Raw genomic sequence first — 27,510 nt, forward strand, 5'->3', positions numbered from 1 at the left:
GCCCACCCCACCCCAAGGGCCTCCTTGACCCAGGCATCTGCAGCCAGATGCTACAGAAGACCCTCCCCCTTTTCTCTTCCGCCAACGCCCCTCCCTCCCCGGCTCTGGTCTTTCCGGTTCTCTCACGCAGACAAGTCATGAAATGAAATACTGCTATTTAAAAATGAAAATAATAATAATAATAATAATAATAATAATAATAATGTTTTAATTCAGAAATCTGGGGTTATGCTGATGTGATGGAGGGGTGGGAATATCCATCTTATAGCAGCCAAAAACTGTACAGCAGGTTCAAACTAAAAAAAAAGTTTTCACTTCAAGTTTTCAAGTGTTTTTCCCCCCCCCTTCTGTAGGCGGCCTCCAGACCTTCGCCCCCACCCCAATTATTAGCTTTAAATCGAAACAGTGCAAGTTACAGACTTCATCTAGAAAGGAGGCAGAATCGCTAAGCGCCCTGGATTAATGGGAGGGGTCGGGGGGGGGGAGTCTGTACCCTTCCTTGCCCTAAACACCCCCCCCCCGGTCACAATGCATTTCAAATGCCCCCAGGTGCCACCCTGGGCAGAAAGAGGATAGAGGAAGGGGGGGGGCGCCTTCCCAGGCAGTCCGGCTGGCAATGCCCGCAGGCAGGCACACACCCGTTTTCAGGGCACCCCCGGGAATAGCAGCAAAATCTCCCTGTTCACACCCTTAGCATCCGTATGACCCATCCCTGTGCCCCCACCTTGGGCAGCCTGGCCCGGGGGCGCCACTGCCCTTATCTGTAGACGGGCAGGCGGATGTGGGCGTGCTGGTGGTCCAGGAGGCGGGGCACGGAGACCGTCTCGTAGCCCTTGCCCAGCATCTGCTCCTTGATGCAGGGCGGGTGGATGTCGTTGATCAGGTACTCCAGCGACTGAAGGCTGCTGCTGAGGATGGAGGTGTTGCAAGCCGCCTTGCTGGGAAGGCTGGGGAGCCCCTCCGAGGGAGGCAGGCCCAGGTCCCGGGGCCCGGTGGGCAGCTCCGGGGCATTGTAGCAGTCGCTGCTGTTGGGCGTCACCAAGACGCTGTTCCACGCGGGGGCGAAGTACTGGCCCACCGAGAAATTCCCGTGCACGCCCACGCAGTTCAAGGGCGAGGAGGGCACTTTGTCCGCGGCGCTGGCACCACTCACGGGGTAGGCACGCAAGAGCCCGGCACACACCTCGGGCGACTTGCTGACGGCCCCCCCGCTGCCCGCGCTGTACATCCGCAGCGGCTGCTGCTTCTGCTGCCACAGCAGATAATCCATGCCGTCCGGGTAAAGGCCCGGCTTGGGTCCCGCCAGGCCACTGCCCGGGTTGGAGCCGGCCACCAGCTCAGCGCCCTTCCGACAATCCGGCAAGACGGCCCCCGTGTAGGCCACTGCCGCCCCCACCGTAGCCATGGTCGTGAAGCCGCCTGCGGTGCCGTGCTTGGCCGGGCTGGGGTTGGCCACCACCACCCCCTGGCACATCTGCTGCCCGGCCTGAGCCTGGCACTGCTGATTGATCTGGAAAATGATGTTCTGGATGGAGGGCAGGTTGGCCTGGGGCAGCACCAAGCTCCGGCCGGCGTGCGGGACGACCGAGGCGGCCACCGTGACGTTGGGCGGGACGGGCGCCTCCATCTGCTTCTGGCCGCCAGGGTAGCCGAGCTGGGCCACGCAGGAGGGCCCAGCTGCTAAAGTGCTTGCCACTGAGTAGGGGGCTACGGCAGGGGGCATCTTGGTCCGCTTGCCCTCGGCGCTCTTCACGGTCCCTTTCCCAGCGGACGCCTTCACGACGGCCAGGAGCCCCTGGTAGCTGCTGGCGTGCAGAGGGTAAGGGCTGTAGCGCTGGCCCATCGTGTCGTACCCGTTCACCGTCCGGTTAAGGTGCTTGTGCTGGGGGACCCTGATGTTGGTGGGGAAGATCTTGATGGTGAGAGGGTTGTTTGCCACCTTCTGGGCATAAGCGTCGAGCTCAGCCGGGCTGGGGTATCGCGGGGAACGGATGGGAGCCATGGCGTCACCTGGGGGGAGAGAGGAGGAAGGAATGTGACGTGCTGTAATGCCCGTAGTCAGCCTTAGAGGTCACTAGAGAGCCCACTGCACCACTGACGGTGATGCTTGGTTAAACAGCCTCCCCCCTCCTCCCCAAGGCAACTTTCAGGAGGATGGGCTTTGTGGCTGGCTGAGGAATTCTGGGCGCTGGAGTCCCCCCATGCCTGCCAAGGGTGAGAAACACAGAGTGGGTAATCAGGGGGGGGGGGTTCTGCAGGCAAAGGGCCCTTGGGGAAGCAAAACCAGCCCATTTGGCTTACACCCCTCCCCTTCCCCACTGCTGGGAGAAGGGAGGGGAAGCCCGAGACCCATTTCCCTTGGCTGGGCTCAGCCGAGGACACAGAGCAGCACAACCACAGAATTCGGGGACGGCCCCAACTCTCATCCAATAGCATCAATCTCTCCACTGCCTCTCCAGCAAACCCATGCTAGGAATCCAGCCATTATAGCAATAGCAATAGCAGTAGACTTATATACCGCTTCATAGGCCTTTCAGGCCTCTCTAAGCGGTTTACAGAGAGTCAGCATATTGCCCCCAACAATCCGGGTCCTCATTTTACCCACCTCGGAAGGATGGAAGGCTGAGTCAACCCTGAGCCGGTGAGATTTGAACCGCTGAACTGCTGATCTAGCAGTAGCCTGCAGTGCTGCATTTAACCACTGCACCACCTTGACCCATTAAGGATGGGTCCCCCCCTCCTCTTTTCTTCTCCAGTTTCTGGAGGCTCTGCTGAACAGCAGAGTTACTAAAAGCCACCCAACCAATTCCTTAAAGTTTGTTTGATGATTTCTCAAGGGAGCCAATTAGCCTCCGTCCTTCCAAATAGATTCTGTGTCCCCAAAGATCGCCCTTCTGCTCTCTTGGGACTTCCAAGGTTGTCTATAGAGGGGGGGGGCAGCAATTCTCTATGGCAGTGTTTCTCAACCTTGGCCACTTGAAGATGTCCGGACGTCAGCTCCCAGAATTCCCCAGCAGTGGTTAGGACAGTGTTTCTCAATCTTGGCCACTTGAAGATGTCCGGACGTCAACTCCCAGAATTCCCCAGCAGTGGTTAGGACAGTGTTTCTCAACCTTGTCAACTTGAAGATGTCCGGACTTCAACTCCCAGAATTCCCCAGCCAGCATTCGCTGGCTGGGGAATTCTGGGAGTTGAAGTCCGGACATCTTCAAGTTGACAAGGTTGAGAAACACTGCTCTATGGGAAGAAGAGTGGAAATGTCTCTTTACAGGAAGGTGGGGGCAGGGAGGGAGCACGGCTCTGAAAGATTGGATTTAAACCATATTATACAAGCAATTTCATGGATGCTTTGTGGCACTATGAGCGCCCCGTTCGGGGGGAAAAAAAATAGGGAAAAAAAATCCATTTACCAGCTATAAATCAGCACTTCTTATAATGAGCACAAAAATGTCACTTTTATGCAATTTTACAGATGAACAAAACTGGTGAAATTAACTGTGGTAACTGCAGTCAGCAGAAGGCGGCTGCGAGGAGGAGGAGGAACGGAGGGAGAGAGAGAGAGAGGGAGATTATATGGATTCTGCCTCTCTGAAACTCCTTCCTTTGAGCTAGTTTCTGGTGTGAAAACCCATTTGTTGTTTCCATTATGCTTTCATTTGGAGTTTATCTTGAGTATCCAATGAGCCACCAACTGTGAAAATGATTAAATCTACAAAATCTATCTAATAGATTGAATAAATTAGGTGTCTGTAGAGGCTGCCTCTGGAAGGAGAGGTGGGGAAAGGGGGCCATGCTGGGAAGAGGGGGAAGGGTTTGGGGAGGAGGCAAAGAATGAGGGAGAATCACAGGCCTAGACCAACAACCCCCCCCCTTCCCCTCCCAGTCTGTCACCCCAAACTCTGTTGGGAAAGGCGGCAGCCGAAGAAAAGGTGTGGATCCAAGATCCTATTTTTGATCCGTGAGAATCCCACGTTCGGAAAGCAAGTTCAGAATAGCCCGTCTGCCACTTTCTGAAACCCAGCCAGGTTTCAAGGAGGGCAGAAAGAGACCTGCTCAGAGGCGGTTTGCCATCATTAAAGAGAAAATGTCCAAAGAATTTGCAGAGAGTCCAAGGAAATAAAAGATAGCAAGAACTGAGCCAGCCCTGAAATGCCAGAGGTGTAAAATCTGCATTTCTCCAAGGTGGCAATTTCTCTGGTGAGGGAGGGAGGGAGAGGAGCCTCCAGATGCCAGCCCTGCCACTCTGCAGGCCAAAAGCTATGGGGGGGGGGATGCCGTGTGAGGGCCCTGGCAAATACAGGTGCCTTGGAAAGAGTTGGGGCGTGAGGAGGACACCTGCGCTTGCCAGGTCTTGGAGCCCCTTCCGCAAGGGAGCCACCCCCTTTGGGTGCCAAGGCACTGCCCGCTGGTGCTGTGGGCAGCAAAGCAACCAGTCTCCCCTCCGTTCTCTGCCAACGGCTGCATTAAACGCAGCTGGGAGGGGGACGAGGTTTTAATTGACTTCATAGCCTAGTTAATAACGACGCTTGTTCCAGGCACCTGTAAAAAGCCCCCAGCGTCAATGGAAGGGGGGGCTGCCTGGCCAGTGGAGCTTTCCAATGGCTGCTGGTTGAATGGAAACACGTGATTAAGGTGGGGGGGGGGCACTCAGCTGCCTGTCTGCCACCACACCCTTCTCTGGCAGAAAGGGGGCACCCGTGAAGGCCCAGCCAGGCTTTCCTTCCCCACTCCAGGCAAGTGAAGCGGAGGGGGCACCATTCACAGCCGATGCCCCCACTGGGGTGGGGGCCAAGCCTGGTGCCCTGAGGCGTGGGTGTGTGCCAAGGGCAATGCTTGGAGAAGGGGGAGCAGCCAGGACCCAGAAGGAGCAACCGAGGGGCTTCTGAAATCCTCTCCCACCCAGGCAGGCACTTCTGTGCTCCCTGCAGTCCTTGTGGGGGGGGGGGGGAGAGAAGGGGGAGATCCCTGCCAGCATTCTAGGAACAGGGGCACTAATGAGCCACTGACACGATGGCATTCCTAATGCCACGGCTCCTGGCATGAGGGTGAGGAGGAGGGGAAGCTGCAGCCCACGTGGAAAGAGGCCCCAGCCATCCTGCAGTGTCCATCTGCCCAACTCGCCCCCCCCCCCCCGTTTGTGTCCTCAAAATCCCAGTGCAGGTTGGCCCCCTGCCTCCCCTGGCCGCCTTCGGCTTCTGGAGGGCAGATAGGAGGAGGAGGAGGAGGAGGAAGGAAGGAGACAGACTCCATCACTGCCGAGCACCAGCAGGGACTGGATATGACAAGCCGCAAATTCCCCACGTTGTCACCTCTTGTGGGGGGATGCTGGGCTCCCTGCTGTGAAAATGATGGAGGAACCAATTTCCGTGGGGCTCCTGGGGCGCTTCGGAGCTCGGCTGGCAAGCGTCCCTCCCTCCCCACAGTAATTACTGCTTTCGAGCGGGCCGTAATTGCTTTCCTTCACGGCACCCTCGCCACTGTGCCACCACACACGCACACTTGCCTTGACACGCTGCCACTGGCCCGTTCCTTGCCCTCTGCCACGCCAGGCAGCCACCAACAGGGCTGCTCCCTGGCCCGGGGTGGGGTGGGTGGGGCTCTCCCCGTCTGCTCTCCCCTGCCCTCCAGGCTGGGTCTGGGGGTTTCCAGAAGAGGCGGGCGGGGCACCGGTGGCCAGAGTGCAGCCTCCAGCCCCCTCCCCAAAGCCCCCAACCAACTTTTTTTTGAATAGAATTGTTACTCCGTTTTTCAAAACCAAACCCTCTTCTAATTCTGCTGATGCCACGTGAGAAAGCTGGCATGTTAATGACCTGGTTTTGCCCAGCCTTTCAAACAGAGCCAGAGGACTTTCAGTAGCTGAACCTGAAAAGCCTCCAGGGCCCAAACAGGTGTGAAGAATCGTCAAAAGAAAAAAAAAACACCTTTCCAAATCCTCAGTAGGTATTAAGGGAAGGGACGAGGCTGGTCTCCGGTGTATATTTAATTTTAAATGTTTTTAATGTCTTTCATGAACAAGTACGCAGGCTTGTGTGGAATGGGGAGGAAGGAGGTCTATCTGCACCTTTAAAGATTAAACACTTCTTTTTTAGGGGGAAAAAAAGAGTCATTTCATAAGCCCATTAACCTAGAAAAAGCTTAAGACCCAATTTAATCCATTCTAATTAAAGCGATACCTATTTTAAAAGCACATTGAAGTGACCTGCAGCGCAGAGCTCAGAACCACCCAGAATCCTCCCGTCTTTTGTTCCCACCGAAGTGTCTTATTCGGTCAATTTGCCTTTTCTTTCCCTCAACTGCTTTGAGACCTTCAGCAAGGAAAATGCAAGAGAAACAATATATATATATTTATAATCTGTATTTCTTTCCTAGGAAGCCGAAGCTCCCTGGGAGAATATCGGAGGCGAAGGCAGGCGTTTCATTTGTCTCCATCTCCCCTCCTGGCATTTTTCAGGGTGGGAGGAAGGGGAAAAAAAGACCCCCAAATCCCCCACCAGGAACAAAAAATTTCCTCTCTCTCCGTCTTGCAAGCTGTTCAATTTCCCCGACTTTGCATTCAATAACAGCTAAATAATTGAATCATCCCGGCTGCCGAAGATAGGCACTGGATTTTATTAGAATTTTAAATTGTTTTGTTTCTTCAGTATTTTATTACAGTAAAATGGAAAAAATGCAGGGCCTTGGGTAAATCGTCTGATGGCTTTTGATAATATTCGGAGCTGGGAGCACATCCGGGACGCTGAGACGAGCAGATGATGAGATTAGCTCTGAAACAGAAGGACTTTCCGCCCACCCAAATTGGCCAAGGGATGGGGGGGAGGGGGAAATTGGTCTGGACTGGAGGGAGGGGCTGGCTGGACCCTCCCCAAAGCCCAGGGTTCCTGCAGACCGTAACAATTGCAAAAGATGGAGCAGCCTGAAGCTGCCGCCATGGCTCCATCCCTGGAAGGCTGCCAAAGATCAGACAGACATTTGACCAGGATGCTGCTGGGTGGTCCACTCTGGGAACACTCTCTAAACGACCATCAAGAGTGCCGAAGGCCGTGCAAATTCCCACCAGCAGGAACACTTATCCTGGCCTACTGCACACTCACTTGCTGCTCTGGCCTGCTACAGTCCTTCCATCGGCCATGCACCTCCAGTTAGGTGTGAGAGAAGTGGACCTGGCCAAAGGAGGACAGAGCTGGCCAAATTCTCCGCCTTTCTCTCTCACCTTTTCCAACAGGTGAACATCCTGTCCGTAGCCCAGAGATGTAATGCAGTGGTTCCCAAACTTGGCAACTTTAAGACTTGTGGACTTCAACTCCCAGAATTCTGCTGGCTGGAGAATTCTGGGAGTTGAAGTCCACAAGTCTTAAAGTTGCCAAGTTTGGGAACCACTGATGTAACGTAACAGCGAGGAAACTGAAGTGAGTAAAGTCTGAGAAAAGGGACCCTCTCTTTGGCAGATGCTTTGTGGGGGTCCAAAGGAGCCCCACCCCCACCCCAAGGAAGAGGAAGGGGAGGATTCCTGAAACACGGAAGAGGGGAATCTGCTTGAAAGCAAAGCCACCTTGCCGATCCCTCCCTGGGAGACCCCCCCACCCTCACTCCTGTGCAAAGTGCCAATCAAATTCATATTTGCACCACTGCCAAGCGGCACCAACTTAGAGCAAAGCAGCTGAAACAGACAGGAATCTCCACGGAGGAGGCTATTAAATGTGGATTTTTTTTTTTGCTCCCGAATTAACAGGCTTTCCGATACTCCCTGAATACCAAGCAGGGGCCTCTGCCAAAGCCAGGCCTTTTGCCACGCTGCCCACGGAGAGCAAGCTTGCATTTCTACCCAAGACGCTTCAAGGATTCCTAGAAGGCCCCGGGGAACGCCTTCACTCGGATGAATCACCCTCCGCCTCGGCCGGCTCCACACGAGGCTCTCAGCTGAACGGATAGCCGAGTTTATAAAAAGTCTGGCAAGAGAAGAGATGGAGGTTGGCACTGCTCAGCCGGCACGGGACAGGCGGCACCTTCGGCAAAGCGGGCACCGAGTGGGGACAGTCCAGGGTGTCAAGAGCCGAAGCTCCTTTGGAGGTGCAGCCTGGCCCCAGGTCCCTTCAAGAGGGGAAGGGCACCTGCTCCAGGATCCAGCCAATACCGAAAAAAACAGGTTTTTATGCCCCAGAAATTGTCCTGCGTAACAAACGGCCTTCGGCTTGCCCAACCCACAAGGCAGCCTGTGGCCTGGCGCCCATCCCTCTTCCTGGAAGCGACACGGCGGGGACCCAGGCCCTGTCACGGACGTGGTTCTCCATCCATCTGCAAAAGGGCCCTGGACACGCATGGAGGAAGCATGTGGGGGGGTGGCTGGCCACAAGACCCTAAGCCCCTCAGCCCCCATGGCAGCCCCCTTCGGTCCTTCCATCCGCAGGGAGCTTTTCAGCCCAGCCCAGCCCCCTAAGCCTTCCCTTCCTCCCCGGGGGAATATTTATCACTACTATTCCTTTAGTTGACTTACTCGCTGCTTTCCTGCTTAATAGCAGACCAAGTGACAGGCAGAGTGAGTTGTGCTTACTCATAAATAAAAGCTAAGAATCTGGCAAACGGGCTTCCCTCCCTCCCTCCCTCCCTCCCTTCTGCCTCGCCAGGGACCCACCGGAAGGGGGACCAGGCACCACTTTCTGAAACCCCGGAAAGAATTCGCTGCCATCGCTTCAGCTTCAGGTGCTTTGAGCCACCTGGAAGACTCTCTTGGCGGAAGGCTGGGCTGACTCAAGGGGGCTTCCTCCTCCCAGGGAGGTCGGGGCGTCCCTCCTCACCTTGCACATCCCATCAAGGGGGCAGTTCAGAACCGGGTCTTTCTCCCCCTCCCTCCGTGACCCTCCAGCACCCAAACCGGCACGCAGGACCCTCCAAGGAGCCGCTTCTCTCGCACCGTCCCTGGAAAAGTTTGGTTTTCGAAAAACTTGCGTGTTGCCGTTTCCTTTCTCGGATGCCGAGCCTAAAAGGCTGCCAGCCATTAGACCAGTGTTTCTCAACCTTGGCAACTTGAAGATGTCCGGACTTCAACTCCCAGAATTCCCCAGCCAGCATTCGCTGGCTGGGGAATTCTGGGAGTTGAAGTCCAGACATCTTCAAGTTGCCAAGGTTGAGAAACACTGCATTAGACGGCCGATGGTCTCGCCTGGGCAAAGGCCGCCACAGGGGCTAAGGAACCTGAAAGGGGGCACCCGGAGGACACCAGGGGCAGAAGGCTAGCAAGATACCCGCTTTCGAAGCAGGGGCAGGAGGGACTTGGGGGACTCTGAGCTGGCTCCTCTAGGGACTCTGCACTTCCCCCATCCCTGCTAAACGTAAGCAAATGGGTTGGTTGCCCCTATGCATACCAGGCCCCTTTCACCAAATCCGGAACAGGCGTGGCACATGAAGCACTGACTTCTCAGGGCTGAGCCCCCCACCCCAAATAAGCAATGGTTGCACGTTACTCCCAGGCAGGAGGCGTGTGACCCCTGGCAGGAGGCTGCAGCCTGTCCACAGTCCCCCCCTAGCCCCCCGCCGGCTGGAAGGACTTTTCTGAGTAGCCCAAAGATGCTCCCGTTCATTGCAACAGCCAGGGCCCTGGGAATTTCCAGGAGAGGGCAATTTATTCTTACCGCCCGCCCCGATTAGTGCCAGGAGCAGAGAGGACAGGCTGATGCTTTGCCTGAGGCCACAATCTCAGCTGCTTAGCTGGTGCCCAGTGCCCGCCTCCCCCCCCCCCACAGATGCACCAGCCAGCTCGGTGCTCAGGGCGAGCCCACCCCCCACCCCCACCCCCCTCCCAAGGCAACCCAGCTCAGCCACACAGGCACTTCTGGATTCGATTAGTTGAGGCTTGCTGTGGGTTCACCCAGCCGAGGAGGAGGAGGAGGAGGGGGGGGGGGAGGTTCCTGCGCTCTGAGCCACTAAAAAGTAAAAGGCTTAGTTTGCGCTGTGACAAGTGGAAGAAACAGGGCTGTGTGTTTGCATCACAATGGGACAGATTGTGCTTTGTTTCCCCACAAAGAAATTAGTTGTGCTTTGGTGAAGAGGCTTGGACTCCTTTCCCCGCTAATTCAATTAGGGGGGATTATGAGGCTCCTGCCCCCTCCCTCCCTCCCTTCCCCCGAGATGTTGAGAGCCACAGTGGGGCCCTTCCCCCCCCCCCCAACGGAAGGAAGGTCCAGTCTACGGTCAAAGAAAAATCGGCTGCATCGTTTGATCGGAGGGATCCTTGGTGGTTTTCTCGCAGACGTTTCATTACCCAGCTAGGTAACTTCATCCCAAGTCTGTAAGAAGACCAAGTTCAGAAGGCACCAAGGACTGCACCCTCTTCCTCCTCCTCCCTGCCCACCCCACTCTCTCCTAGCACTGATGGTGTTACCTATTTGGGTCACGAAACGTCTGCAAGAAAACCACCAAGCTCAGAGAGCAGCAAGGAAGCCCCCATTTTTACCCTGAGCTGGAAATATTCTCCTTTATTGGAAACATTTGATTAGCAGCATTTCCCTTCTTCTCCGCCGTGAACGATCAACCGTTTGATTACAATCTTTGGGGTTGTAAGAATTTGAGGGCCCACAGGTAGCTCCGTTTCCCCTCCATCAAGATGCCCTGTGGGCAGAATGCCAAGGCCGATCTGCATGCACAGAGCACTGATGCTCTGCTCACCCCACAGCTGCCAGGACAATTCCTGGCGTTCTCCTTAAACATTTTACATTTTTGCAGCCAAGTCTCAAAATCCCCCCGTTTTCCCTGAGTTTGGACTGGCAGGGGGAATAAGCTGCTGGCCTCCCCCTCCCTTCTCTGCACCCCTCCCCTGTCTCTGCCAGCCATGGCACGGGCAGTGGGTGAAGAGTGCCCGCTGGAGGGCACCCGTTTACTCACCAACCCGCTAAGCAGCCATGCCAGCCTGCTTGCTCTGTGCAAAGCCAGGTGTGCCAGGAAATGAGGGGAGGGGGCTGGAAAAGCCTGGAGGGAGGGGGGAGGAGGCCGCTCTCTTCTGTAGCTCCAGCACAGGCGGGAGGGGAAATATTAGCAGGGACACCTTTGATGCAAAATTAATACCGAAATTAATCAACGGCCCGGGTGCGTAATAGGATTCGGCAGCCCCTGGCAGCCCGTGCTGGGCGGCCGACTTATTTCATGCTGACGGAAAGGAAGCCAGAGGAGATGAAATAAAGCCCATAAAGATAATTACTGAGATACTTGGGAGCAAATTAAGTAATCAGAGGCGCCTCTAAATCATGTCTAGTTTTAAGAAGTGCCATCGTTCCCGATTACTGAGAGAGCCATCTGGAAGGAGGACAGGACGAAAACAGAGACCCCCCCCTCTCCCTTTCCTCAGTGCCCCCAGGCCAGGGCCAAGACCTCCACCCACTTCCCCCCACTGACCCCCTATGTGCCCCTTCTCCTCTGTGGGCGGAAGGGACAGCTAAGGGGGACAGCTGCCTTGGCAAGGAGATGCCCAGGGTGGGGGCCCATAATTCAGGGGGGGGAGCCAAGCGAGGGGAGGCTGAGAGAGAGATGCGATTTCCCTCTTGCTAAGCAAACCCACCCAGGCCGAGGGAGCCCGAACCATCTCGGTCTCTGCCCAGTTAGAACTAAAAGCTAAATAAAATTGGAATCCTGATAGTTTATTGGTAGGATGAAGATGAAGATTGTCGTTATTCTGATTGCTTTGCACGTATCCCGAGAGTTTCTGCATCGGAGACAAATTCCTTGTGCATCTAATCACCATCTAGCCAAGTAAAATATTCCAATTCCTCCTCTCCAGCATTAAACAAATGAAAACAGGCAGAAGGACAACCGGTAAAGTTTCCCTTGGAAAATCCTAGCATGACCCTCCGGGGTGCCAGGCGGAGGGGAGGCTGGGCCAGCACATCCTCCGCAGAGGATCAGAGGATCAGCGCTGGCCGGGGCCACGGAAGGCCGTTTTCTAAAAGGTCTCAGGAAAGAGGACAGCCTGATCTGCAGCCGCTCCAGATCCCTCGCCCATCTTAAATGGCAGAATTGCTCAGCCATGGAAGGAAGGGGGAAGGGGGCCTAACGCCACCCGCAGCCCACCCCAGGCTGTGTCCTTGCAGGTAGGAAACGCTGGCATAAGGGAGGGTAATCACACACACACACAAAAAAAACCCCACCCTCCTGTTCAAAACACACAATCCTCACTTGAGAACCTTAATGTGCCTCTTAATAGCCAAAGAGGTCAACGCTTCCTGCCTAAACCGGGCTCATTAAACGTACATGTAATCGTAGCTTTGGATTGAGAGGCAAAGGAGGCCAGGAACAGGTGCCAGGTGACCTTTGGGGACCTACTTTAAGGTGACTCCTTTATGGCTTCTGCAAAAGGCCGGCTCCTTTCAGCCACGGCCGCCGAAAGCCTTCTGGGCTTGAGTGGGAATTAGAAGGGAGGGGAACTGCAACAGGGCAGATGGCCTAACGGTGCCCCCTCCTCACCTCCCCCTCCGTGGCACTCATGCCAAGAGCCCCTTCCTCCGCCAGGGACCACCACTCCAAGACAAGGGGGAGGGGGCTCCTTTGCCCTCCTGGCTGCAGCCACCAGCCCAGAGCGACTCACCCTTGCGTGGCTCCAGGGCCTTATTCGGACAACCCAGAGGCTGCCTGGGGGGGTTCTGGGTCCTCTGCAGGCAGGCCAACATGGCGGAAGAGAGGGCGAGGCGACTCTGGTGGCATCACTCCAGAAGACCCTGCAAGGAATCCCAGAGAAGAGCAACGGGGTCAGTCCTTCAGCCGGAAACCCTCCGACGGCATCACAAACTGCCAGGGGAGAAAGTTTCATGCAGGGTCCCAACTCCGCAGGGGTTCTGCGCGCACCGGACAAGCGACGCTTCTATTGACCATCAACATCTCCAAGGCCGGAGTTTCACACAAGAGGGCTGTTTACTTTCACACGGGTGGACTTCAACTCCCAGAGTTCCCCAGCCGGCGTGGCAAAACCAGGCCACCAGCTTCCCTTAAGGGCAGCGGGCACCCAGGTGCCAGGAGGAACTGGCAGGGAGCGCTGGCCCTTGACCGACGGCTGAATGGAGGCAACATTAGGGCAGGGACTGGGTTCAAGAGCAGCTCAGCAAGAGCCCCCACACCTGGCCAGGTGAGACACTCAGGAGGGGCATGCCCCCACCGTTTGCAGGTGACATTAAAAAACGGAGACATGGTGGAGAAAAAACAATGGACAGAAGATTCTCTCTCTCCTCTCCCTCCCTCCTTCCCTCCCTCCCTCTCTCTCCTCTCCTTCCCTCCCTCCTTCCCTCCATCTCTCTCTCTCTCTCTTGGCTGCTACCAGATTTCTGCCCGCCGGGCATCTTCTCCCTTCACTCCCAATCAGGATGGGGGCATCCACTCTGTCGCCTCGCACTGGAGTGAACTGGTTAATGGTTCTGTCAGAGAGATTTCACCCCGTGTCCTTCTCCCTGCACACAATGGACAGCACGGGGGGGGGGGGAGGTGGCTTGAAGCCCCCCCACCCGGCTGCTAAATGAGCAAAGGGGACACCAGCAAGCGGCTCCTTCTCGCCCAGGAGGGGCATCTTGTGCCAGGGAGGGGCCCCAGGAGGCCCTATCCTGAGGCTCCAGAAGCTGCTGCCTTGGCCAGAAATCCGAAAACGACGCGTCTCCCCCCCATCGGAGAAAAGGATCTGCCTGAACCTCTGGAGGAAGCAGGGAAAACTTCCCCATTTCCCAGCCAGAGGGAAGAAGCCGGCATCAGAGGCCCCCATGCCTTCCCAGGGGAGCAGATCCGGCTGCACAGGGTTTGCACCCCACACGGAGGGGGGGGGGCAGGAGGCAGGCCGGGAGTGGGGGGGGCGCCTGGGGGGGAGCCCAAAACATCCGCTGCGTCTGCTCCTGTTGAACAGGCGCCTGGAGCTGCCAAGCTCCTTTTCCTGCTACTAATGAAGCATTCAGGAATAAAAGCCGCTTTCAGTCTCTTTCTTAAGATGCTAATTTCACAACAAGAGTTCGTTACTACATAATTATCTCAATCTAGGTTCTCTCCCCCCCACCCCGATCTGCACCACTAAAGTGGGGGGGGGGAGAAGAAAAGGAAACCGAAGTCTCAGGCATTTTTCATCATTACCAGCTATTTTATTTTGCACCTCGAAAGGAGCGGATTTTTACTCTGAAAAGGACTTTTATTCCGTCTCGCAGCCAATTTTTGCCTATTACTGTCTGGAAGAGAAAAGAGAGGCAAGCAAAACGGGGGACCCCCATTACCCATCCATGCAAGAGGCGATTTGGGGGGGGGTGTTGTCCATTTCCTCCCTAGCAGTTTCATTCAAGGGGAGGGGTCGAAAGCCCAGCCTCCCCCACCCACCCAGAAGGGCCCATCGCATCCTCCACTTTGGTGTTGGTCCTGAGCAAGGAAGAGGCTAAGACCCCCCCACTTTGCAAGCCCCCCCCCCCCCGGTCACAAGAAGGGCAAGAGAGAGGTTGGCTTATGGGACCTTCTGCATTCATGGGTCTCCTTGTGCCTGGCTGCCTGCGAGGCTGGAGGGATGGAAGTGGTTACTACAGCTGAGACCCCCGCCAGATGACCCCTCCCCCCATCTGCCAGAGGGCCTCCTTGAAGCCCCCTCCCCCCCGGGGTGTGTGCAGGGCTGTGACAGCTGCTCTGCCCGTCTTAAGAGGGATTGGCCATCTGGGCCTCCAGCCTCAGCTTCCTGCCCCGGCTTCTTGACACTGACACTTGAGGTTAATCCTGCAGGCAGATCCATCCATCCCCCCCCCCAAGGGATTAGGACCGCCGGGCACCTTCCCACTCTGGCCAGGTGGCAGGATCTCCGCCACTCAGAAGGGCAAAGAGGAAGGAAAAAGCCACCCCCGGACCCTTCCTTCCTCCGAGAGCCGCTTCTGCCAGAAGCCTCGACCCCTCGAAGCCAAATGCCAGCCAATTCGGCCCTCTGGAAGCGCCACCTCTTTTGAACCCGCCTGCAAATCTCCCCAGCTTATTGGCTAATCTGCCATGATGTCACGGAGCTCAGCCAAAAAAAAAGTTCTGCCTTTACTCAGCCCCCCGCAGCTCTTGAGTTAAATCCCAGCCGTCCCGGATTCCATCGGCAGCCGGATCCGCGGAGGGCTCGGCCGGACTCGGCATTTTGGCCCATCTGCCGAGCCCATCTCCGGCTGAGGAGAGCTGGCTACTCCCCCCTCCTCTTCCCAGCCAGAGCTCGAGCTTGCAGGATGGGGCCCTGCCCTGCCACTCCCCCCTCCGTGCTCCAGGAACGGGATGGAGCCTTTAAAAATAGCTGCCTTCTGGGAGTCATGCTAACGGCCCCTCCCTCTCACGTCTAAGTGCCCCCTTCACAGCCTTTTCTCTAACGCCTGCTAATTTTGAAAGCTTGCCGTGAAAATCAGGGCTATTTATAAGCCCAAGGTCTCTGCGGCTTCAATAACCCTCCTCCCCACCCCACCCCCGCCCAAAGTCACCTGTCCCTGCAGGGCCACGCACTGCCCCTTGGTGATCAAGGGGGCCTTGAGCCCCAATGAGAGACTGGGGGGGAGAATTTTAAAACCAGGGTGGCTCCAACTTCCACGCCATCATTGCAGCCCTCCAATGACACGATGGCTTGTAGAAGAAGTGTCGGCACTACAACTCCCATCCACGCTCACCTGCAGCACGCACAATGGCCATGCTGGGTGGGACACACAGTGGGAGTCATCACCCACCTGGGCCTTATTTGCTCTGGCTGGAAAAAGCCTTTGGACGACTGCCCACTTTTGACCGACGGCCTCCGAGGGGTTGTGCGTTGGGGGCGTTTTGTTGAATTGTCTCCCGTTGTGGCTGTGAGGTCCGCTTGGGACCAGCTGACGTATGGAACAAGCTCTGCAAGGCTGGCATTCAGAAGGGCACAGGAAGACCAGCTTCAAATCTACCCCCGCCAGCCATATGGATCACTGGGAACTCCCCCATTCTACCTGGCAGGGCGGTTATGAAGGACGAAAGCCTGGCACACCTATTCCAACACTGCTCTCATGCCAGCCTGCCAGGGGTTTACACTCACCTGCCTTAAGGCCGACTGCTCGACAGAGAGCCGAATAGTATGGCTGGTGTTTAGGACAGTGTTTCTCAACCTTGGTGACTTTAAGTCCTGTGGACTTCAACTTCCAGAATCCCCCAGCCAGCTATGCTGGCTGGGGGATTCTGGAAGTTGAAGTCCACAGGGCTTAAAGTCACCAAGGTTGAGAAACACTGGTTTAGGGGTATCCCAACCCTCGTGCCCAGGTGCTCTTCCTGAGGCAAAGGTGGGCTTAATCCATCAAACGACACACCAAGCTTTAAACAGTCACATCTAACTTCCTTCCGGGCCCAAAGGATGCAAAATTAAACCAGCTCCTCTTCCCATCCAAGACCCAGAGGCACTCTGCCCATGCTCCGAAGCACACCATCCCTCTCTCCACACACCCCCCCCGTGCTCTGCCTTCCCCCCCCCACCCCTTCCTGCCAGTTGCTACTCAGGCAAACTTGGAAATAATTTATGCTTAACCTTGAAAACCCCAAAGGGCTGCAGCAACTCAATTAGCAGAGCCGACAGTTTGGGTGCTGGAATGAGTTAATCTGGAGAAGGGTCACCTTTCTGTAAATCATGGCAAATAAATAAAACCCCAAACGGGAAACTTTTCACCCGCACCTTTTTGCCTAAGGCGCCTAATACAGCAGGCAGGCGGTTTGGGGGGTGGGTGGGTGACCTCTCTTCCCTGCTCGCAAATGTCTCCATGAAACCCAGCTAATGCATTTGTGTGGGGGGGGGGGAGGAAGAGACCCTGACTGGCTGCCTCCCCCCCATCACGAGCATGCCCCGAGCCTGCTGGGGAACCAGCGGAGGGGAGAACGGAGGAGTGCATCCGGTTAATAATTAAATGTTAATCTAAAAGGCAATTTTAGCTGCAGCCCAGAAGATGTGGTTGAAGATTATATTAGCATGCAAGAGTCAAGGGTAATTTCCACTCACCCCTTGTGTGATCAGCCAGAGCTTCATGTGGCTTCGTGCCACACAGGCTGCTGATTAAAAGGGGGGACCCGGCGGGCGGGGGAGGAACCAGCCAGGACTTTTTTTGGGGGGGGCTGCCAGGTTTTAAAGCTTGTGAATAGCTTGTGTGAACCTGGGTTGCGGCCCAAGACTCTTGAGGTCCCTCCGTGCCACCCCCATAATCTTTGCACACCTGGTCACCCCCAAAGACAGGCTACCTCCCAGCTCCTCCTCCTCCTCCTCTTGCTTGGCAGGGACGGGGGGGGGGGGCTCTCCAGGAATCAAGGGAAAGGCCCAGAGGCCAGGCAGGTGCCCCATCAATTGCACTGATGCACCATCAGTGTTTCTCAACCTTGGCAAGTTGTGAGATGTGGGGACCCCACACCTCAAAACTTGCCAAGGTTGAGAATCACAGACCCCAGAGTATACTGTTCCCCCCCCCCAAAAAAGCTTTTTGCCAAAGTTGTACTTGGGCACATCCTGTGCCTCGTGGTGCTTCTGGGGATTTCCAGCAAGGGTTCCTTAATGTTAGCCCCCACCCCCACCCCCAAAGAGTCCTCTCTGACCCTCTGGGCTCCACTCAGTCCAAAGGCGGAAGAAGCATTTCCCTAATTGCAGCTCATTTGCATTTCCTAAATGCTGGCAAACGGGCATCTGGGCCATTGTCTGCCTGGAGGAGGGTCTGCAAATATTGGAAGTAAATAAATAAGAAAATTATCAGCTTCTGCCGCCTGGGCTAATTTCTTATCTCGAAACAAACAAGCGGAGAATTATGAGAACCCAGAGTGCCCTGTTGTGCCATTATTGTGTTTGCTCGGCAATTTATGGATTTTCTCCCCCTCTTCCTTGTTACAACAACAGAGACCTTGAAACAAGAGTTTTGTTCTTGCTGGAGCTGGAATAAGGAGCCGTCAGCGGGAGGCCCGGGCGGAGAGCGAGGCCTGCCAAGACAACCAGGTCTCCATCTCTTTAGTGCAAGAAAAGGGGGGGCCAGTTGTTTCAAATGCCAGCTAAGGGGAAGAAAAGGTGCACAGAGACGGCTTGAGGGCACAGAATTTAAATGAAATAGCCAAGGACCCAGGACGCAGCCTCCCCGGGCCAGAAAAGGGTCTCCTGCCCTCCAGGGCAACCTCAGATGCCAGCATATCAAACCGGGGGCCATGGGCATGGCCACTGCTTGGTCTCTCCAGCTGCCCCAAACGGCTCTTGACCCAGGCAAGATCTCACACCTCAACCAAGTGGGGGGGACAAGGCTCCCCAGGCCCAGAGAGGAAAGGGGACAAAGCAGCAAGAGAAAACAGAATAGACTAGAATAACAGAGTTGGAGGGGACCTTGGAGGTCTTCTAGTCCAACCCCCTGCCTAGGCAGGAAACCCTACACCGTTTCAGACAGATGGCTATCCAACATCTTCTTAAAAGACTTCCAGTGTTGGAGGATTCACAAAAAGCTCTTCCACTGATTAATTGTTCTCACTGTCAGGAAGTTTCTCCTTAGTTCTAAGTTGCTTCTCTCCTTCATTAGTTTCCACCCATTGCTTCTTGTTCTGCCCTCGGGTGCTTTGGAGAATAGTGGGAGCCCCTCTTCTTTGGGGCAGCCCCTGAGAAACAGAAGTACCGCTTTCTGTTCCTTTGGGGGAGGGGGGTCATCCTGGGACAAACCCCCCACTCGGCCTCTTCTTTGAGCCGCTTGGATGGGCATCATCCATGCTGAGGGCACCTGGGCACGACTTAAAAAAACTCTGCGGGTGATTAGGAGGGGCTGCCATTCCTTTTGTGGGTGAGAAACAGGCTGGCCCAAGCCGGGACGCCTCCTGAGCATGTGCAAAAGGCTTTCCTCCCTCTGCTAAGCCAAGATGCCCTTGAGAACCACTTCGGAAGGGCAAGCGGGGAGAAGGCCACACACACACTCCCAGTGCCTCCAATGTGCTCTGAATGCCCCGTGAGGCCTCCCAGAGTCCCTTCCTCTCTTCTGCAGCTACCGGGATCATCCCACCTTCCAGCCGGCCTCATATGATGCCAATGCAGGCCAGCCAGTCAGCATTCAAGGTTTGTCTTTGCATTTCCCCAAATCTTAGTATTTACTTCCCCTGCCACCGCCCCCACCCCGAGTTTAGAGCCAATTTGGGAGAGGGAGGCTTCCTCTGTAGGCCTTTAAGCAGAATCTAGGAGGGAATGAAAGCCAAAATCCACCAGGATCACTGCAAAGACCCCCGCGCAGCCCCCTCACTTGGCCATCGGGTCAGAAAACCAGGCCCCTCTCAAACGCAGGGAGATGGCTGCACAAAGCCCCCCCCCTTCTCCTCGCGCGAGACCCCGATGGCAGGCAGAGAAATGCCAAGCGCTTGAAATGCACCAGCGGAACGAAACAATGGTGTGACACACGGGGGAAATGGTGTCAGGGCGGGGAGGAAGAGAGAAGGCACACGGAGCGCCCCCCCACCCCCACCCCGCCACCATCCCTCCTTCCTTTCCTTCTCTGTTTATAGCAATTGTATGAAAATGTACAACACGGATCGGCAACAGCTGACAAATGAGATCAAACAGACGTGATTTCAAGTTGGCTTCATCCCCGAGTCCTGATTGGCATTAATTGTGAGCATTTGCAAAGCAGAAACGCCGAGAGAGGCCGGCATTCGCTCCGAGCGAACATTTCCCTTCTAATAGTTTTAATGATTACAATGGGAGCCCGTCATCGGCTCTGCGCATTAATAACTCCCGGAACAGCTGGGGAGGCGGGCAGGGAGGGCGGCAGGGAGGGGGGGGGGAGGACCAGCCCTTCTGCCTGTGCAACACACATTCACACACGTGTGTGCACCATTGAAACCGATCCCACCCCCCCATCCCGCAGAAGGAAAGTCAGAGAGTTGGGGCTCCTCCAACTGCTGTTTTCAGGAGGACCCCATCGGGCAATGGTCCAGCTGAGCACCCTGAGGCTTCCCAGGGCCTCAGGCCTGGCTGGACACTCTCGGTTCCACGTGCAGAGCATGTGCAAAGGGCACGAGGCCTTCCCCTTCGGAATGGACATTCTGGAAATCCTTTTTTTCCTTTAAGCCCCCCACTCTCCCAAAATCAAGACCGCTTTGCAAAAACGGAAAGCTTCAAGGGACGAGATGCCTCGGAAGTTATTCTGGACCCTGAAACTTTTGCTAGACGATCCCCGTTTCCCAAAAGCGCCGTGCAGCAGAGATTCCGATTCAAAGCGGCTGCCGGCATTCAGGCCAAGAGGACCCTGAAGAGTTTCTATCCCAGCTGATGCTTTAATTACATGGGAGTAAAATGGGAGTAAATCTACTCCCATTTTGACCTCAAACAACATCCTTTTCCAGGGCAAAGACAGAAGATCCGCTTTTCTCTCTGTCGGCCAAGCCCATCATTTCAGAAAGGCCCCTCCTGTGTCTTCCAAACGGGCTGGACCACAATACCCATATTCCTCAGCCACAGGATTTCCACTTTCAGAAAGAGGCCGGAGAGCATCACAATATTTCATCAATAAATGCCTTAGTCTTCCTTTACACTACAACCTTGGATCTCTTCTTACAAAGGGGACATTGTCCACTCCAACCCGTTTCAAGACCCCACAGGAGGCGGCTGCAGCATGGAAACTGTGTGAAGCCCCCTCCTCCAAAGCTCAAATCTTGCAGCCTGATGAGTGGTGGGCCGGTTACTTGCCGCAGGGTGAGCCTTCTCCCCCCTCAAGCACAATCCAAAAGGAGCCTATAAAAATACAGGTGCCCCTCATGAACAGGCAGCTGGGGGGGGGGATGAAACCCAGCCCCCCCTCCAGAAAACCAGTTTAAGAGACACACATCCCAGGCCAAACAGGTTGGTGTGCGAGTCCTTCGCACCCTCATCCTCCAAGGGAGAAGCCCCATCTCTCTAGCCCAAAGCCCCTCTTTCCACCAAGACCCAGGTTTCACAGAGACGATGCGGGAGTGAGGAGCTGGGCGTGTGTGTGTGTGTGTGTGTGTGTATCCCACTTCGATCTCCCCCCTTTCTTTTCTACATTGAGGGGAGCCAGCAGCCATGGCTGTTGGGTGGCAGGGAGTTCCAGGGGTCCTTGAAGACCCCCCCTGAGGGGCAGGAAATGCCAGGGGAATTGGGATTAGGGACAAGGAGCAGAACACAGCCCCCCATTAGTAATATTAGGCTGCCTGTGGGTCCCAAATCTCCCCCCTTCACCTGCTCACCCTTTCTTTACATCTGGGGAAATGCAAACCAGAGGAGGTGGGGGGGGACCCAGCCGTTGTGCCCAAACAAAGCCATGCTTTTAATTCCACTGGAACCACAAAGAAGCCATTACTCAGCTGCATTTAAGCTGACACCCCAAAAGTTCAGCCAGCAGGTGACAGAAGTGGGGGGGGGAGGAGAGGATTCACAAAGCAGGGGATTAATCAGGAAGTGCCCCCTCCCCCTCCCCAGCCTGGACTCCAGGGGAAACCTCTGCATCTCAGGATCCTTTCTCTGGAATTAAAATGCCAATTCGCTGATCTGCAGGAGGGGAAATGCAAAGCAATTAAAATCTTGGGGCGAGGAGCGTTTCCCCCCCCTTCCTTCCTTCCATGCGACCCAAGGCTTCTCCTGGGAGGAAGGAGGAGCAAAATTCATTTGGCTCCCAGGGAGTCCAGAAGTTCACCCCAGCCCTGCAGGGACCTCCGGCATCTGGCCGGCTGACTGGCCCGGGCAGTGTGTGTGTGTGTGTGTGTGTGTGTGTGTGTGTGTGTGTGTGTGTGTGTATGGAGGGGGCTGTGGGGGCGTGTGGAGTTCAGGAGGCTGAAAGGCTGGGGGCCAAGTGCAGCCGGCCCTGGGAGGGGGCTTAAAAGCGCCAATATTGTCTTCCCGGGCAATAAAAAATTCCCAGCAGGCTCTCGTCGGTTTCAGGTCATTAACCTGTTTTTATTGAAAGGTTGTTTACAGCAGTCATAAATAGATTCCTTTCTGTGCCTCTCCAGCAAAGAGCCGCCGTGAGACCCCCGGGAAAGGGGGGGGGGGCAGGCGGCAGCTGGGAAGAAAGCCGCAGCCCTGAGACACCGAAAGGGGAGGGGGCTCTCCAACTGTGCAAGTTGCAATTCCCAGCAAGTCGCTCTGGATTGGATGATGCCGGTGGCTCAGACGGTCTGATCTCACCAGGAAAAGCATCTCCAGCCTGTTCAAATCCATCCACTCGACTGGGGGGGGGGGGGGAACTGGACTCTGCAAAGTTCAAACCCAGAGTGAGAAGGAGGGGGGGCTCAAGCGTGGCGGGGGGGGGGGACTGAAACCACTCACAGTCAACCAAGCCGGGGAAAACCAGAAGGGGCTGCAGCTGGCACCCCCCCCTTCCAAGTACGAGCATCCAGAAATGCCGGTGCATAACTCAGACGCCCTGTGCATACACCCCCCACCCCCCCGGCATGGAAGGTCTCACATCCTGGAGCACACAGCCCCCACCCCATCCTCCACTCCCAGGACTCAAGATTTCCCCTTCGGATCAAATCCGCCACTGGAAGCAGTTAGGAGACGCGGCTGCCCTTCCTGGCTCCATGGGACGGGCCGAAGGAGGCCGCCCACAGCGGTCCAGGGGGAATTTGGACAAGGTGCTTTCAAACATTCTAGGCCTGGCCACAAAGAAGGGGGAATTCCAACCAGATTCCCCACCCCCCCAAGGAGGCTGGCTGATCATCCAGAACTGACAAGAGAGCACCAAGGAGCCGATGTGGGAAGGATGCCTAGAGATAATTATATGGAATAGGGAAAAACTGCAAGCAGAAAATCTTTTTAGTGATTAATTGTATTCCAACGTTTAATTTTAAACTCTTGATTTTTAATTGCAGGAATGCTGTTCCTCTCCTTCCAGTACCGGAAGCTGCTGTGCTGGTCGGAGAAAACAGAGAGCCCTTTGCGAAGGCAATAAATAACCGAATCAGCCAAGCAAACACCTGCACGAATCTTCTGTTGCTCTGCGCTGCGCAGCCCCCCCTCCCCCCCCCACGGGGCCAGCTGCCGTCTCTGGCAACACACAAAAGCACACTGCAGACGCGAGGCGGAGGGGAGGCAGGGCAGCCCTTGCAAGCCCCTTCCTCCCTCCCTTCCCACTTGATAAGAGGGCACGGGGAATAAAAATCACCACAATAAGTTACGAAAGGCGCACGCCGCCCGACTTTGAATTCCAGTTCCCGGGATCATATTCCCATCTCTGGGGGAGCCAAACTGTCCCATCCTCCCCAGCAGGGGCAGCTTTCAAAAGGAGGAAAGGTCTCCTCCTGCGGGGCTCACCAAGGTGGGCCGGATAGACCTCTCTCTCCCTCTGGCCAAGGCCGCACCGTCTGCAGCCTGTGCCTTTCCCGGAGGGCAGGGGAGAGAGGGTGTGAGGCAGCTCTCCGCCAATGTCAGCCGGCTGATAATTATGGAGGGCATCTCCTCCGGAGAGAAGGCGCGCAGGGGAGCGAGGCACTTAGCAACCGAGCGGGTGCCCCCGGTGAGGCCGAGCGACCAGCCATTTTCCCCTGCCCTTCCCTGGTGGTGCCAGGCGAGCACAAGCAGCGATAGGCGGCCGCACAATAGTTCTTGACACGCAAAATAGGTTAACGTAATAAAGCCAGCTTTAGCCGGCTGACTCCAGGCGGGGAATTCGGCATCCGCCTCGGCCAGCAGGAGCTATAAAGCCTCTTCGGCTTGTGTGCGGCATTAGCCAGAGAGGAATCGCCCTTCGATCGAATTACATGAATGTCAGCATTTCTCCAAGGCCTAGTGGTTCCTCCCCCTGGCTGTGGCTAAGAGACCCCCATGCCATCAGCCACATGCCCTTAAAGCGTCACCTTTTTTCTGTTGGGGAGAGGGCCTTCTGCCCTCCCCCCCCCAAGTGCCTTTCACAGAAAGCAGCTGGAGCACTGAGCTTCCAGTTTCAAGGAGAGACCCCAAACCCTTTTCTGACTTCCCTCCGGGTCTAGGAAACAGGAGGAGGAAGGAGGGGGGAAATCCACAACTTTGAAAGTGGACCTTTGGGGCTGCTCTCCGGATCTTCCCACACATCCACAATATGGACTAGCAACTTGAGCATGGACAATAATACACGCCCTACAGTCCTGAGCCAAATGCATCAGACAGCTTCAGACCTGGGAATTGGGGTGAGCGGGGAAGGGCATCCCATCCATCACTGGATCCCAACAATTGAGTATGGCTGAAGATACCGACCATATAAAGGCCCTTGTTGCGGGATCAGAGCCCGCTCCTCAGGAAAACAGGCCCGGCCCCTCTACTACTCTCTCACAAGCCAAGTGAAACCCCCTCCCCATCCCAGGAGAAGCCATTTGAAGGACCCGCATGACTCCCTCTCTCTTCTCCCTCCCTCTCTCTCTCTGTGCAGCCTTGGGTAACTGAGGAAGATTCAGTGGCTTCGAGGCTTAAATTTTTAATGCGGCTCCCTCTTTAGACTTGAAATATCTCGCAGCGTGAAACTGAGAGGAAGGCGGCAGAATGGAGATTTATTGAGCTGTTCGAGCCACTGGCGGATCTGCAGGCGGAGGAGAGAGGGTGCCCAGAGGCCGTCTGGGAGCCTTTGAAAGGCAGGAAGGACACAAAGCCCTCCCGGCACCCCCTTCTCCCCATGAAGGCCAGCCAATGCCCCTAGGGAGATCAAAGGAGGCTCCCACCAGATGAAAACACCAGGGACCTACAGGTGATCCAGCAAAGCACCTGGACAAGCTTCCTTCTTCTGCAGAGTTCTTCAGCTGGCAGACAATATAAAATTCCAGCCATTCTCTCTGACCGAAAGGGAGAAGAGAAAGGACTTCTTCCTATGCCCCCCACAGGCTCAATGATGCTCCGATTTCACAATTTTGAGTCAAAGGAGCATCCGAGCCAGGCATTTTCTCCCGGTGCCGCGGCTCAAATGTTTCACTTGGGTGGGCCGGCATTAAAAAGCGTGCAGGTTTTAACATTTCGCATAATTTTTTTTATCCTGGTCCGCCTGGAAAAAAAACCTTTGCACTAAACAGGTAAACCAGCTAGTTTATTCAACTGATCTGGCAAACTGCCTGCCCAGAATGCCTATTTCAGGGAATTCACAATCATCATCAGGATTAAAACCAGGCCAAATCAAACAGGATCCAATCATAATTGAAAGGCCTGGCTGAAGAGCAGGTCCCTTCCTCCGGTGCTGAAATTCTGAGCCTTTTTCATTCTCTCCAACAAAATTCCCCCCGCGAAGTCTGAAACTTGAAAACTTTTTTTCCCAAGCAAGCCGCGAGAGAGAGAGAGAGAGAGAGAGAGAGAGAGAGAGAGAGAGAGAGAGAGAGAGAGAGAAGGGTGGGTGGGTGGGGGAGAGTGCTGTGCAATTATTCTGTGCACGTCGCCTCACACACTTTGCACAATGAGGCGTTGACGTCCCAAAGCAACAGCCTACACTTGACCCCTGGACTCCGGTGCCCAGACGCCAACCCCGATTGCCCGTCTTTTCCATTGTAAAAAGGCCTCTGGGTTCATCCCACCCTAGAGGGCCTCCTCACAGCAGATGGGGAACCAAGGGGGGTGGGGGGGCACTGACTTCACCTGCAGGAGTTCCAGATAGATTTGATGGTGGGGGGGGGGCAAAGTCCAGGATCAGTAGAAGCCATGGAGCCAGGGACAGCTGGCAGAAAGACTCCGTGGCCTGGGGAGATTTAACCTCCCTGATTAATTTTTGGTCCAACTTGTCTGAAGGGCGGAGGGGCTTCACAAGACCACCATCAGGGTTTTCCGTTGGGCGGGAGGAGCTCTGGCTGTCCTCCCAGAGTCAGGGCTCAGAGGAGGCTCAAACCAGACAGCCCCCCCCCCCATGCATGCACAGGAGGAAGCCGCTCAAGCAGGCTTTGGGGAGGGGGCAGCACCCCCACCACACACCCCACCGCAACACAGACCCCACTTGGCCCTTCCATGCAGTGAGGGGAGGGGGCCGCTTTTGCAGCAGGGGGGAGTAAATAAGTCATCCCGGAGGCTTCCCGCCCCCTCTCCTGGCCCCCGCCAGCCCCATCCATCAGGCTGGGCAGCACCCTCCCCCCAGCTCGGGAAAGAAAGCAGGCCTTGTGCCTGGCTGGGCAGCTGAGAGCTCCAGGGCCGTTCAAGGGCAGCAGCCAGCGAAGGCCCAGAGGGGGGGGGGGGAGTGCCACTGCCGGGAGAGAAACAAGGGCACCTGCCAAAGTGCCCAGTGAGGCTGCAAAGAGGAAGGCGAACCCCTCCCCCACCCAGCGGATTTCCTTGCAAAGCCACCCCGGTGCCCCAAAGGGGAGCTGAGCCCCTTGCAGGGAGCCCCCATCCCCATATGGGGGCAGGGGGCTGTTTCTGAGAGAGTGGGTGGGGATTCCCCTTCCTCGGCCTCATAGGGTCCCTCCTCCCCCCCCAAAGGCCTCCGGGGTCTTCAAGGCTGCTTCTCCAGCTTTGATGCTTGTGGGGGTCTCCAGGAGGCGCCGGTGGGAGAAGAGGGCATGGCCGAAAAGGTGGGGGAGGTTGGGGCCTCCCTTGAAAGACCCCCGCGGAAGTCCAGAGACAACCGCTCGGCTCAGACCAGACTCGCCCCTTGGCTCGGAGGGGAGACATCCCACCGGCACCAGGCCATAGATTGGCCAGAGCACGCGGACCCCCGGACCCGGCCGCCCTCGCCCCCTCGCGTAGCCCCGGGGGCCTCTTCCAACCAGCCGCCGATCCAGCGGGAGCCAGAGGCCCTCAGGAGCAAAGCACCGGCCGGGGGTCCCGTCCCGCCGCTCCTGATGGGCGGAGGGTGTCTGATCAGCCGCCCGAAGCTCTCCTCCCCCGAAAGACCCGCGGCCATCGGGCAACTCGCCGAGGGGAGGCGGGCGGGGAAGGGACGCGCGAGGACGGGGCGGCCTGTCCCAGCCAGACGCCCAGCCCGCCCTGCCCATCCTCCCCGGCCAGGCCCCAGGCCCCCGCCGCTCGCCCAGCCCTCCCCCCCCGGCCGCCCGCTTTACCATCTCGCTGCGGCCCCGCTTGGGCTTCAGGGCGCCTCGGGCGCGAGCAGCAGCCGCCGCCGCCTCCACCACCGCCGCCGTCGCCGCCGGGTCCTCGCGGCCATGAAGGGAGCCGAGCCAGGAGTGCCGCCGATGCCTCGCCGAGGAGGAGACGCCGCCGCCGCGATCCTCAGGGGCCGACCGGGCGCGGCGTGGCCCGGCCGAGGCTCCGCGGGGGTGGCCAGCCGCCAGCGGGGCTCACATCCTGCCGGGGCGGCGCGCGGCGTTGCCGGAGCAGCCCAGACGACATGGAGGAGGGCGGCGGGGCTGCTCCCTTTGTGTGCCGCCGCCGCCGCCGCCGCGCCGAGCTGCCGGCCCCGAGCAGCCGCTGACCGCCGGGGCAGCGCTGCGGGGACTCCGGGGGCCGCGCGGCAGAGCCCGGCGGAGGAAGCGGGCCGTGAGCGATGCGGAGCGCGGCTGGGTCTCGCGGGCGCCGGGCTGGGGACGCCGCTCCGCCGCCTTCTTTCGTCGAGCGGGGCGGCCGAGGCTAGCGAGGGGGTGGCGGCTGGATGTGGCCCGGCCGGCTCCACGCAGCGGCAGCTTCGGCCCCGACCTCCC

The 27,510-nt window shown here is 56.7% G+C and overlaps 1 protein-coding gene across 3 annotated transcripts; it reads right to left on the reverse strand.

Annotated features, from left to right (window-relative positions):
* Positions 1 to 188: 188 nt before the first annotated feature.
* Positions 189 to 27,510, reverse strand: FAM222A (family with sequence similarity 222 member A). 3 transcript variants are annotated; one of them, XM_014075872.2, is made up of 3 exons: positions 26,914 to 27,510; positions 12,569 to 12,698; positions 189 to 2,010 (listed from the first exon to the last, which is right to left on the reverse strand). In XM_014075872.2, exons 2-3 carry the CDS (start codon positions 12,648 to 12,650, stop codon positions 758 to 760), a joined length of 1,335 nt encoding a protein of 444 aa, XP_013931347.2. In that variant the 5' UTR covers positions 12,651 to 12,698; positions 26,914 to 27,510; the 3' UTR covers positions 189 to 757. The 3 variants fall into 3 exon arrangements, with proteins under 3 accessions (XP_013931347.2, XP_087561550.1, XP_087561549.1); XM_087705424.1 differs by lacking the exon at positions 12,569 to 12,698; XM_087705423.1 differs by lacking the exon at positions 26,914 to 27,510 and having other exon boundaries at positions 12,569 to 13,173.

Source organism: Thamnophis sirtalis, unplaced genomic scaffold, assembly GCF_051295495.1.
Source record: "Thamnophis sirtalis isolate CommonGarterSnake01/CBP01778 unplaced genomic scaffold, rThaSir2_p1.2 scaffold_2, whole genome shotgun sequence".
NCBI classification, from domain to species: domain Eukaryota; kingdom Metazoa; phylum Chordata; class Lepidosauria; order Squamata; family Natricidae; genus Thamnophis; species Thamnophis sirtalis.

Coding starts and splice junctions, on each gene's coding strand:
- FAM222A (XM_014075872.2), bottom strand. CDS start 12,650: ATGTTGGCCTGCCTGCAGAGGACCCAGAACCCCCCCAGGCAGCCTCTG. Junction 2,011..12,568: donor GGCCCTGGAGCCACGCAAGG/GTGAGTCGCTCT, acceptor CTCTCCCCCCAG/GTGACGCCATGGCTCCCATC.